The sequence below is a fragment of the Eurypyga helias genome, unplaced genomic scaffold (genome assembly GCF_000690775.1).
Source record: "Eurypyga helias isolate BGI_N326 unplaced genomic scaffold, ASM69077v1 scaffold8046, whole genome shotgun sequence".
Lineage (NCBI taxonomy): Eukaryota > Metazoa > Chordata > Aves > Eurypygiformes > Eurypygidae > Eurypyga > Eurypyga helias.
Window position 1 is genome coordinate 1 of NW_010258495.1, and position 12,910 is coordinate 12,910.

The 12,910-nt window shown below is 52.2% G+C and overlaps 1 protein-coding gene across 1 annotated transcript; it reads left to right on the forward strand.

Annotated features, from left to right (window-relative positions):
- Positions 1–92: 92 nt before the first annotated feature.
- On the forward strand, positions 93–7,111 carry ANGPTL4 (angiopoietin-like 4; the record flags this gene model as incomplete). Its single annotated transcript, XM_010154346.1, has 6 exons — positions 93–263; positions 784–916; positions 5,379–5,492; positions 5,581–5,676; positions 5,990–6,265; positions 6,840–7,111. Coding segments are annotated over 6 exons (972 nt in total), but the record flags the coding sequence as incomplete, so codon positions are not given.
- Between the last annotated feature and the right edge of the window lie 5,799 nt (positions 7,112–12,910).

Here is a 12,910-nt window from a genome sequence, read left to right on the forward strand (position 1 = left end):
GGGGGTCTTGATGGTGCTGAGCGGCACCGGGAGCAGCCGTTGGGACCAGCCCCGCCGGGGGCACTGGCCTGCCTGACTCCCTGTACCTGTAGTACAGCCGGATCTCCCCGGAGCTGCGGGGTTCACCTGGCTCCCTCCTCTCCCCTCCACAGTCCCTGATGGATGCGCAGAACTTGCGAATCGAGGAGCTCCTGCAGAAGATCAAGCAGCAGCAGTACAAGCTGGACAAGCAGAATCTGCAGATTAAAAGCTTGCAGAGCAAGGTGAGCTCCTGTCCTGCTCTGCGGCCGTGGGACCTGTGGCCAGGCCCTGTGTGCTGTGGGGACCCGGGTATGAACAGCCCTGGCAGCTCAGCTGGCAAGTGCTCTGCTGACAGCAGCAATGCTGCTGCTCCCTGGCTTTGGAGACCCTACGAGGGCTGTGGCCCTGGTCCTTGTGCCGCAGTGTTGGTGCAAGAGTAGCAAACTGCAAGCTTCCTGAGTATTCGTACAGAGCAGTAAGAGGAATTGGTGTGTGGGAACAGAGCTTCTCTGGGCTCTTCTTTTGAGTTTATCTGCAGAATAAACTTATTAGCATGGGTGTGAAAAAAAAAAAAAACCAAACCCACAGTGATTTCTGGCTTTGCCAGCCCTGAGTATCTCCTGTTTATTGAGGTTTGTGGGCAAGTTCAGCCCCAGCTCCAGTCACAGGGGAGCAGCTGGTGCCTTGGCTGATCAGCTCCTGTGAGTACCATTGTCAAAATGAGCTGAGGTAAAATCATTGACTTGTGCCTTTTTTTTTTAGGTCAATCTCCTGATCCCCCTACACCTGAAGGACAACAAAACACACTCTCCAAAGTGGAAGGTAAACCTGAAGACGAGCCTCAGCCTCAGCAACCAGAGCCAGAATGAGAGCAGGGAGCCCGTGCTGACAGAGAGTGAGTATATGCCCATGCTGCCCCACTCCCCTGTGCCAGAGCAGACCTGCTGCAGTTGCAGCCGTTGGGAAACAAAAGGTTCAGTTGTCCTGAGTCAGGATGTGAGATTTGCTTGCAAAACCAGGGCTTGGGAGTTTGGCCAGACTGGGGGGATCTGGAGCACAGGCAGGATCCTAGCCTTCTGGATCAGTGTTAGTCCAGCAGGGATTTAAGGATTTCAGAGGAATTTTTCTGCCTGATATTAAAAATGCAGTGGAGAGCAGCGAAATGCTGTTAGCAAGTATTTGTCAAAGAGGATTGGCAGGTGGGGGGGTGTGTGTGAACGCAGACAGGAAAGGAGGATCTCTGCTCCTTGGAGTTAACTCTTGTTCTCCTGCTCTCACTCTACCTGGCAGTGTCTGCTTCTCTCTCTGTCTGCTGACAGAGCAGTGGGTTAGGGAGCTCTGGACCATGAGAGGAGAGCTAAATCCTTGTGCTTCCATCTCCTTTGGCTCATACATGAAAGACAAGTGCCTCAGCTCACACTGTCCTTAGCGGAAGGTGCTGAGCTGCAGCAAATGACTGGGCAGTGAAGGCATCAGACACTTGCAGCCCTGGGAAATGTGCACCAGAGTAGGCGAGTGGATGCTGCATCCGGAGCTCCTGGTTCTGCCTGGAGCATCCTCTCTGCTGGCAAGGAGACTGGTGGAGCTCCTGCAGAGCAAAGGACAGCAGAGTGGGTATCCCCAGCTTCCCTGTGTCCTGCAGCCTTCCTCCCAGACAGGAGCTGGTGCCCTGGCAGGGTGGTTTGGCCGGGAGCAGCTGCTCTGGTGTTATGTCAGCTAAATCACGGTGCTGGCTCCTTCTGTGCAGCTGTCTGGGGATGTCCAGTGTGAGCCAAACAGAAACCAGGCAGGGTGAGCATGCATGAGGAAACCCTGCCCAGAGCTTAAGGCAGGGTTAGCCATGGGGAAACACATGGTCATTTGTATGTGGAGCCTGGGGCGTCACCAATGTGCCTAAAAGCCCGGGTGGGCAGAACAAAGAGCCGCAGAATTGATGCGGACAAGGAAAGAGATGGGATGTGGGGCTCCAAACTCCTCCTGGTACTTGGTGGGGCTGGCGAGCCTGCAGCGGGGCTATGTGAGGTTTCCTTCTGTCAGAGCAGCACTAGCAAGCTAGAAAACTGTCTCAAAACCTCTCTCCCTGCTTTGTGACTTGCCCTCACTAGTGAATCCTAGAATTCTTTGGGTTGGAAGGGACCTTTAAAGGTCATCTAGTCCAACAAAGTAATCGAAGTCCCCTGCTCCACTCTCAGGTTATGCTGAAAGTGGGGTGAGGGAGATGGGTTTGGGTCTTTGCTGCTTACTGGTGGCAGATGTAGGCTGTGCACGAGGTGATGGGTGCTGGGTGCAGCAACCCTTGTGAAGCATGGTGGGAGACAGCAAGGGCTCACAGCCGCAGAGGATGCTGCGAGGCAGGGGGTGTGAGAGCTCAGCACCTTCTCGTGCCACACAGTCCCTCATGACCCTGAGTACATCCCTAGCACTGTGGGCATCCTGACTCTCTCCCACCCAAGCCATGAGCTCCCCCTTCTCTTGCCTAATCCCCGATGCTGATATCAGTGATGGAAAACAAATTGGCTTCCTCTCATTAGCAAGTAGAATGAGTTTTTTGGCAAATCTTAAAGCACACAATATCTGGCGGGCCAGCCCCGTGCTCTCTGCCTGGGGAGGCATGTGCTGGCGGCTCCCTGCCTATTGTCAGGCAGAGACCCAGTGCCGGCAAGGCCCCAAGGAACGGTGATGAACTCCACCAGCAGCCCTCTCAGAAAGACCCTTTTATTTGCATCCAGTGAACACAAGTTTTTTCAGGCCAGAGATGGCACGGGGCCAAGCATGTGAAAGTTGAAGGCTTGAAGCAGCTTGGAGAGTGAAAGGTTTAATCGCTTGCAGAAAGAGGATCATGTCTTTAGGCAGAGCCTGTGCTCTCTGGCAGGCGGCCGAGTAGGGGAAAGGTAGAGCCCCACTCGTTCTCTCCCCGTGGCGCTGAGACTCCAAAATAATTGGGTTGAGGAAGGTGAGGGGGAGGTGATGCAAACAGCTCCAGGCATGCCCTACCATCTGCAAGAAAGGGTGTTTATCCCAGGTTGGTGACCTCCTGTCATGCCTGGAGATCCTGTTGGGTAAATACAGTGCCATGCCTGGGGCAGATCCAGCCAGCCTTGTTGATTCTTCCATCCTGTTTGGCTAAATAAAGGGGGAGGGAAAGGAAAACATCCAGAGCAGCCAGGAGGTCTTGTTCTGCTGGTGCCATACACATGTGCAATGTGAACTGGAACTAAGGAGTGTGTTCCTCAAATAAAAAGATTCGGCTGAAGCTGTTCAAGCAGCTGCATCTCATTCAGCTGCTTAAAAGTCCCCATTGCACCAGAAAACAGAAGAGATCCAAGTGCAGTGAATGTGGCCAAGGCCCAGAAAAAAAGACCAGGGTGGGGTTGACTTCTGCGTGCTGGGGCCAGTGAGCATCTGCCTGGGCACCATCCTGAAGATGCTGGGAGATACGGTGGGAGAGGAGGCAGCAAGGAGCTCTGGGAGGCCAGGTGAGCCCAGCACCTCCCGGTACCTCCCTGCTGCTGTGCTTGTGAGCTGGGGTCGCCGTGGGTGTGGGGTCATGCTGTGAGTTTTCCTCTCCCTGAGCCTCCTTTGGCTTCCCAGGATACTTCCACCTAGAAAGTGGGGATATTGGGGATGCACTTGACCTCCCCACAGTGCTGGGTGGCTCTGTGTGGTTTTGGTCCTTCATGCAAAACACTTAACCCATGTGTGCATGTGCTTGGGGGAGGGCTCGGGGCCATGTTTGTCCCGTGGGTGCACTGATGGGTTTGGTGGCACCAGTCCTGCATTGACCTGGGGGTGCGAGGGATGCTAATGGTAGTGTGAGTGTAGCTGTGCTGGCTGCGGGGTGTTCTGCTGTGGATGGTGGGAGAGGGGCTGCCCCTGCGAAAGAGGGGAAAGTTCACTTGAGAGGGGTCAGGGGGAGGGGGAAATGTGGAGGCAGGTGTCATGTTGCTGCCCCCTGTGGTCCTCCCACCCTGACTTTTCCTACAGCTGGGGCTCGACTCTTTGTGCTGATGCAGCATTGGGGCTGCCCAGGTGCTCAGCAAGGGTGGGGGCAGAGGGTGATGCCCCACAGAAGCTGTTCTTGCCCGTGGCAGCTCAAATTTTTTCCCCCAAAAATGGCAATCCCATTTTCCCCCCCTTCTGCCCCACATGAAGCTCTGTAGCTTTGGAGGTGACCCCTCTCCCTGATGCTGCCCTGTAATGACACAGCCCTGACCCTGGGAGCAGTTACTGCAAGGGGGACCCTACAGAGGGGCTGAGGGGTGGTCAGCACCCTGGCACAGCCCAGGGCTTGTCTTTAGGTTTCTTCACCTGTCTGTCTTTGGGTCGTGCTGTGAGCAGCTGTGAGCCACCAAAATCCATCCCACCCTCGTGCGGGAAGAACAGACCCCCTTTGTCTTGGGGTGACGGAAGCACCTGTCCCAGCTGACAAAGAGCCCCTTGACTGCACCAACAGCCTGGGGACTGAACTCCCTGCACATCCTTCTGCAGCCTTGTGACTCAGGTTTTGTAACAGGCTTTCCCCCCACCCCTCTCACCGAGTGCTGCAGGTGGTGGTTCCTGGATGGACTTTTATCAGTGCTGTTGAAATGGTGCTTTGCTGGCACCTCCGAGCAAAGTCCCTGAAGGGGCGGAAGGAGAGGTGGGAGCCCAGCCTGCGTGGGTCTGTGGGAGCAGCCAGGGATGGGGCGGGGGCAAGCTGGGGGGTGGCCTCACCCTGGGAAATCCACTCATGCAATGAGCTGGGGCTCCCTGTGGTGCAGCCACACCTTCCCTGCCCCAATCGGTGTGTCTTGGGCAAAAGGGTCACCCGTGCCTGGCCCTGTGCCAGCTGGTGGCTGGCTGCCCAGTGGGACATCTGTCTGGGGCTGCCACAGTTGCTGGAAGTGAGAGGTTGCAGGCATCAGGACTTGGGGTTTCTTTCTGCCCCTGAGACCCCTTGAGACTGCTTCAGCCTCAGTGTGAGATAGAGATGCTTGGGTGGTGTAACACCAGGGCCCAAACGGGCTCCTCTTGCCTGCCATAGGTGCAGAGGGAGCTGGGAAGGTCCTTGAATCTGTCCTCACTGGGGGGCTTTGCTCTCCAGCCTAGGTCACCCAGCCTGGCCCGATGCCTGGCTTCCTCCTTGGATGGAAGCCCAAGGAGCTGTGTTTGGATAAATAGGAAAATATGGTGTCACAGTGCTTAAAGATGCTGGAGTCCAGGCCTGTCCGGCACATGTCCAGAGCTGCAGCCACCACTGTGCACAGCGGGCTGGGTTCGTGGCCAGGGCTGCAAGCACTAGGGCTGTGACAGGAGGAACCTGCTAAGGAAGTGGAACTCGGGGCCATCGTCTCAATAGCTGCTTCCTTTCCCTGCAGAGCTCCCAGAGGATTGCCACCAGCTCTTCCTGGCGGGGCAGCAAAGCAGCGGTGTTTTCCAGGTGCAGCCTGCAGGGTCTCAGCCCTTCAAAGTGTACTGTGACATGACCACAGGTAAAGCGCTGGACGTGTCCTGCAGGGTTTTGCACAGTGGTCTTGCAAATGGTAACCCCAAAATGACCATGTTTTCCCTCCTCACAAGAAGGTGTCTGGACAGTGATCCAGAGGCGCACAGATGGCTCCGTGGACTTTGACCGGCTTTGGGATGCCTACAAGAATGGCTTTGGAGACCTTCATGGTAGGTGGATGATGGTTTATGTCTTCTAATCATGGGATAAGTGATGTCTTAGCGTGTAATTCCCCCTTGCTGGCTCCTGGACACCTCTGTGTGCTGGAGCACAGCATTGTGCAGAGGATGGGGAGAACACTGCTTGCAGAGCAACAGTCCTGGGTTGTCCTGGGTCTTCCTGACTTGTACTGCAGGTGCCAGATAGTGATTCCAATGCTGCAGTGTTCTGGGTTGTCCCTGTTTGTCTCTGGAGTCTGTTCACTTGTCTCTTTCACATGGTGTGTTGTGTTGGCTGCAGGGACACAAATGCATGTTATTTCAGGTGACTTCTGGCTGGGCCTGGAGAAGATACATCACCTTGTCCAAGAGGGAAGATACAATCTCCTGATTGAGCTGGAAGACTGGGAGGGAAATTCCCAGGTGGTTCAGTTTGTCTTCAGCCTTGGTAGTGAGAGCACAGCCTACATGCTCAACCTGCTGGGACCTCTGTCTGGAGAGCTGGAAAATGCCATTGGGGACTTCAGGCAGCTGCCCTTCTCCACTCGGGATCGTGACCATGACCTCAAAGCTGACACAAACTGTGCCAAACACCTCTCAGGTCAGTATGAGCTCTTCCTTCCTAGTGGTGTGAGCCTTCCCTTCAGCCATCCACTGTCTGGTGGTGGTCATGAGTGGGACAGTGACCCTGTGGGACTAGAGCCCTTTGATGTTGAGCCTAGTTTGTCTCCTACTTCCCCAGGAAAGCTGCATCCTTGGGAGGAGCCATGCAGGGAAAGGGGAGGGAAGCTGAAACCAGGAAGGATTTATGATTCGGGCCTTGGCCCAAGCACCTTTCTTCCTAACATCTCTGCTGGCTGCCACCTTGCTTGGAAAGCTTTCAAGTGAAGTGGAAGCTAGTCCTCAGGCTTGAGATGGGGCTGCTTGAAGGGGTTTGAGGGGCTTTGCCACACAAGAAAGGGTAGCAGGGATTTGCAGACACATCCTGAAGTCATATAGGATCTGTGCAAAAGTTTTCTAGTGCATGGGACCCCTCAGGTGTGTACGAGGTGGTCTTTTAAGGTCCCAAAGCCCTGGAAACTAGGGAAAATGGGGGCAGCAGCTGCCTTGGACCTGGGTTTGTTTTCTGTCTGGAAGTGCTGTGGGTTAAACCTCCTTCTGCATTGCCTTGGTAGGTGGCTGGTGGTTCAGCACCTGTGGCCATGCCAACCTCAACGGGAAGTACTTCCGCTCCATTCCCCGCCAGAGGCACGAGCGCAAGCAGGGCATCTTCTGGAAGACATGGAAAGGCAGGTATTACCCTCTGAAGTCAACCACCATGAAAATCCAACCTGCAGCACTAGAAGCAGAGCCCTAAAACTGTCACTTGAGACTTGACCTTCTCTGTGGAGCACAGACCTGAGCTCCATCACTTGGTGTTTACAGAAAACAAACCCACCCTCCTTGGGATGTCCCCCAAGGAGTTTCTCTTGGTTAGGAGCCCTTCAGTGGCATGACACAGCTCTTTGCTGTAAGCAAAACAGCTCCATGTTTCTGAAACACCTGGACAGGAGCTCCCAAACCGGAAGAGGAGCCCCCAGCAGGGAGATCCATCTCCAGAGCATGCACAAGGGTCTTCCAAATTGCCATATGCTGCTGTAGCAAATTCAAGTTGTCCTGTGCTTTCTGTCCTGTCTGAACACTTCTGTACTGGTTATGATGAGCTGGAGCTAAGGAGAAGAGGAGCACGCAAAGTGTTTTGCTACCCTGGACCCAAGTGTTTGGTATGGAGCCTCACTCTGTCCTGTCTCACTGTTGTTCTGAAACTATGTCCTCTGTTACTCTCCTGTGAAAGCCCCTAGACCCTCCTTCCCCTGCTGGTGCCATGGGGCAGGGAGCCTTGGGAAGCTCCATCTGCACAGCCCCTGCTCCATTAACTTCAGCCCACTGAGAATATGGGTTTTGGTAGGAAGGCTGAAGGATACCCTGTGCAGAAGGGGACCTCAGGCTCACTTGGCTTCCCCAGCCTCCACAACTCCAAAGCCCTGTATTTCTGGCTGTGCTGGAATTTGCTGGGAGCTGGGAAAACTGCCCAGCTCCGGAAGATGGGTGGGATCCTGCAGCTGGTTGTATGAGGGCCAGATTTGGGAGGGTGGAGTCTTAGGATCTGCCTGGATCCTGCCAGCTTTGCTAGGGGTGGTTAGGACAAGCACTAGGGTAGCACAGGTACAGAGCAGTGACTGTCCCTGGCAGGACCAGCCCTGCTCTAGGCTGCCAATTCCCCTGAAGTCTGGATGGCTACCTTCTTCTAAAAGACTCCTTGTACTTTGCAGAGTGAATGGTACTGTCCCACATGCATGTCCCAAAACTTCCCTTGAAGGTCCAGGGGACAACAGGGTTTCTCTGCAATAGCCACATATACAGGGTGTGTACCCTGATATACAGCAATGCTTCTGCCTTTGGGGTGGGTGTCTGAGGAGAGGTGGGCAAAACAGGTCCCCAAAAACTTATGGGCCAAACTGCCATCTTGGGGCTTCCCAAGCATCCTGCCCTATTGAAGTCATATTGACTACTGTGCTAGAGCTCCTAGCTGCTAAATATTGTAAATAGTCATTTGTAGGATGCTTTATCTTGTCAATGAATTTCCTGTTTTAATTTGTTTCCATATTTAAATGCAGTGTTAATAGTTATGTGGTGTAATTTATAAATGTTGATGCTGGAAAAGAAACCCTGTAGTTTGTGTATTTTAAACTTTTTTTGTACTAAAATGTTTTCTGAAGATGTCTTTTATTAAAAACAAGCCTGTGACTGTCCTGTCTGGATTATTTGCTGGTTTATCAAGAGATGTGTGGGAGCTATGTGAAGACTCTGGATTCAGAAACTTCACTTGTTGGGCTTGACCTGAGAACTATGCTTCCTTTTGGCCTCAGTCTTCAGCTGTAGCCATATGGACCTCTCTGAGATAAATCCTTGTTATAGCCCTCAATAGTAGTTTTTAGTCTCTCTGAAGTTTATGGACTTCTACATTTCTTTTCCCCCTAGAAATCAGGCCCTGGGGCAGCAACCTTACAAGTCACGTTGTGCTGGCTTTTCTTATTCCCTGAAGGCAGACTTTTGCACCAGGGGGATATTCCTTGTAGCTGGCTGGAAAGCCCTGTGCCAACTCTGTGAACAAGAGTAGAGGCTGAGATCTGAATTTTCTGGGCAGACAGAGCTGATCAGTACAAGCCCCAGCCTTTTACTTGTTCATAGCATATATGCATAGTCATCTCTAAAAGTGTTTATTGCAACTTTGGGGGAATGATCACATGTAGGAATGAAATGAGCTGAAGATGGAGTAGGAGGCTTGAAGATGATGGGGGTAACTTCAGCCCTGCTCATGATCCCAGGCATGTGGCCTCATACTGGAGAAAAGAAGCAAATGTTTCTTTAGCTGATCAAAGGGGAGGGAAAAATTTCTCCTTGCCAAAGGAAGAGACAAGAATAAATGTGGTGGTCCCCTAGAGCAGCTGTATAAATACCTGATGTATCTAAATGTGGTCCTAGCTCCTGTGTACATTCTTCCCTAGAGAAAAAAAAATGGGGTTAATGATGGTCCCGAGCACAATTGCACAAACAGCCCATTATACTCTGCTATCTATCTGTGCCTTCTTGCATTCAGAAATACATTTTTAATGTTCCATTTGCTTATTTCAAAGCTTGTTTAGTCCCCGGGTGCACCAGCAGATACTAGAGTGCTCTGTTTTAGTCTGGATGCTCAAGTGATTAGACTAAAGTGGTTCTTACACACCAAACAGAAACTGGTGCATGAGCTATGCCAAATTTATTCATTGTTAGGTTTCTTGGCAAATCTGGGATTTGCTCCCCAGAGGTGCATTTGATCTTCAGCATCTACAGGAAGCAGACAATGCCAGCTGGTACCAAACACCAGCCAGGGGATGGCTAAATGCCCCAAATCCTGCCTAGCCCAGGGACTACAGCTGCTGAGTCCTCACTGAGCAGCTGGAAAGAAGGGTTCCTTCTTGGTTTGCCTGCTTTGAGGAGCTGTGCCAAAGGCTGTGGGGTCTGGACACGGTGGGACAGGGCATTCTGGGGCCAGAAATGCTGTGGGACAGCCTGGGGCTGGTGGTCCAGCGAGGTGGCACAGGGCTGGCACATGCCTGGATGTAGAGCTTGGATTCATCAGCAGAAGCAGATTGAACCACAGCTGCTTTGTACCTAGGGCTTCCCTCAGAACACTGTTAGATCAAGAAGATGATATTGCATATCGGGTACCAACATCCTGACCCAGCTGTGTTTGGCAGTCCCAGAAAGCGAGGAGAGCCCCACCTGCTGCACAGACCCCCCTCCAAATTCAGCTTGCATCTGAATGGCAGAAACAACTGTTGGGAGATCCAACAATGGGGTCTTGGTCCCTTTTTTATGTAAGAACAGAATCCAAATCACTCTTTGCAAAGTTTGGCAAGAAGGAAAGGCATTGCACACAGTGCTGCACCAGCTCGAGTGGCCGGCTAGAGCACCCTACACTGGTGGCAGCGAGATGCTGGAGGGGGGAAGCCAGAGGCATTGCCCTGAGCCCCCCGCTACTGGCATGGCCCTCACAGAGCACCACAACAAAAACAAAAAGGCAAATCCTCGCTTGAATCTGAAACCTGGTGCAAAGCCACGAAACAGCAAATTAATAACAAGAGAGGAGTTGTCCATGGCTCTCCACCCTCTGACACCCTCAGCCTCACCTGTCCCAGCAAGAGTCACGCTTTCAAAGCTGTCTCTAGTTCCAAATGCCTTGGGGTGCCTGGTGGACACACTGGGGCATCAGGACTCTCCCAGTACTCCCAGTAACTTCAGCTCTTCTGGAACTCAGCAGCATCAAGCACAAATCAAGTTTCCCTTGGAAACTCTTGGCCTGGCTGTGCAAGCATCTGCACCCTTACCAGGGGTAGGTTCTAAGCAGAGTATTCTGGGGTGGCTCCCTTGAGGGTGCTCACAGACACCCAGAGGACCAGATCCCAGTAACAGGGTGGGAAGGGAAACTCCTGTTGCAAGCATCCCAGGCAGGCAGCTGTGCCCTGGGACACCGCAGGGGCTGAGCCACACAGGACAAGAGGCAGCATCTTGGGTGATGATTTTGAGCAGGTTTTTATCATGTAAAAAAAGAAGCAGATGGCATAGGCCTGTCTGCTTTTAAGGGTGTGTGTCCCAGCGTAGTTCAAGAAAATATTTGGGGCTTGTAGGACTGCTACTGCCTGCAACCACTTCAAGGACAAATGTGGGATTTTCAGAAAGATTCTATATTCTACATTCTACATTCTATTCATGAATCTAGAATTCTACATTTTCAGAAAGATTTGACATACATCAGCAACCGGTGACGCGTGGCTGGTTTTGGTGATGTTACACCAATTCTCCAATACAAATCACACCAGAGCCTGAGGGACTCCTGAGGACAAGGAAGTCGGGACTGAGCTCAGGCTTCACTCCATATAGCCCCAGGGCAGCAGCTCTCTTCTAACACCAAGCCATTGTCTTCACTCCCTGCCGCCTGTGTTAAAACTCTACCCCAGGGGATTTCAGAACTGCACAGCACTCATGAGGATATCTCTGCTGTATACTGCTCTTTGAAACTGATGGCAACAGTTCGCAGACATTGGAAGAAGAAAAGAAGAAAGTGATATCCGTTAAAACCAGTAAAAAATAGCTTTGGTTTCTTTTGGGGTGTGTGTGTGTGTGTTTAAATCACCCTATGCACACCCAATATTCAGTTCAGAACCATTTAAGGTATTTGCGATAATGAAAATAAGATGTTTTATTTCTGCTGTGCCCATTTTAACCAGAACAAAGTGAGGGAATTAAGGTCTCATTTGCAAGACCAACATGGAGCTACATTCCTCTCCCTCCTTTCACCCAGCCTCTAGGGTGGCATTATCAGGTGTGGGAAACTCAGCATGGGATAATTACCCTTCCAAGGAGATTCTGCATCCAACATGTTCCAGCTTCGCTCCTCCTGACACTATTTAACCATTCATGGGCTAGATGCTCAACATCCCTGGATGTGCTCTAGTCATTACTCAACAGGGCCATTTGCTGTGGTCCTGCAGGGATATGAAAAGCATCAACAGGAGAAAGTGATAACACCTTCCTGGTTGTTAAAATACCCCTTGGTATGGCAAGGATTAAAAGTCCAATGCCTCATGCTGTGTGTGAACACCAAAACTGCAAAAAAAGGTGAGAAGAAAGATTTCCTCCACACTGCTTCAGCAATCGCTGTCTGTCAGAGAGAAGCAACTGGCTCCTCTCAGAGCTAAAGCCCTGACGGAATTAAACCTGGCCAGGGACATCAAGGCCAACAAGAAGAGTGTCTATAGGTACACAGGAAAACATGGGCCCTCTGTGGAAGGAAACGGGAGAGCTGGTTTCCCAGGATACGGAGAAGGCCAAGGTGCTCAATGATTTTTCTGCCCTCGGTCTTCACTGTCAAGGGCACAAGCTACCCCCCGAGTCGTGGGAGGCAAGGGCAGGGACTGGGAGAATGGAGAGTGACCCGTGGTTAGAGAGGATCAGGTTCAGGAGCACCTGAGGAACCTGATGGGGCACAGATCCATGGGACTTGATGGAATACATCATACGGAGAAGGCCAAGGTGCTCAATGATTTTTCTGCCCTCGGTCTTCACTGTCAAGGGCACAAGCTACCCCCCGAGTCGTGGGAGGCAAGGGCAGGGACTGGGAGAATGGAGAGTGACCCGTGGTTAGAGAGGATCAGGTTCAGGAGCACCTGAGGAACCTGATGGGGCACAGATCCATGGGACTTGATGGAATACATCCGTGGGCCCTGAAGGAACTAGCGGATCGAGTTGCGAAACCTCTATCCATCGTATTCGAGAAGTCGTGGCGGTGTGGTGAAGTTTCCGCTGTATGGGAGGATTGGTGACAGCCAACATGGCTTCACCAAGGGCAGATCCTGCCTGACAAACCTGGTGGCCTTCTACGATGGGGTCACGACCTTGGGAGATAAAGGACGGGCAACCAATGTCATCTACCTGGACTTGTACAAAGCATTCAACACTGTCCCACACACCATCCTTGTCTTGAAACCGGAGAGACATGGATTTGATAGATGGACCTGTTGGTGGATAAGGAGCTGGCTGGATGGTCACACTCAGAGTTGTGGTCAAGGGCTCGATGTCTGAGTGGAAACCAGTGATGAGCAGCGTTCTGCAGGGGTTGGGATTGGGATCGGTGCCGTTCAACATCTTTGTCAGTGACATG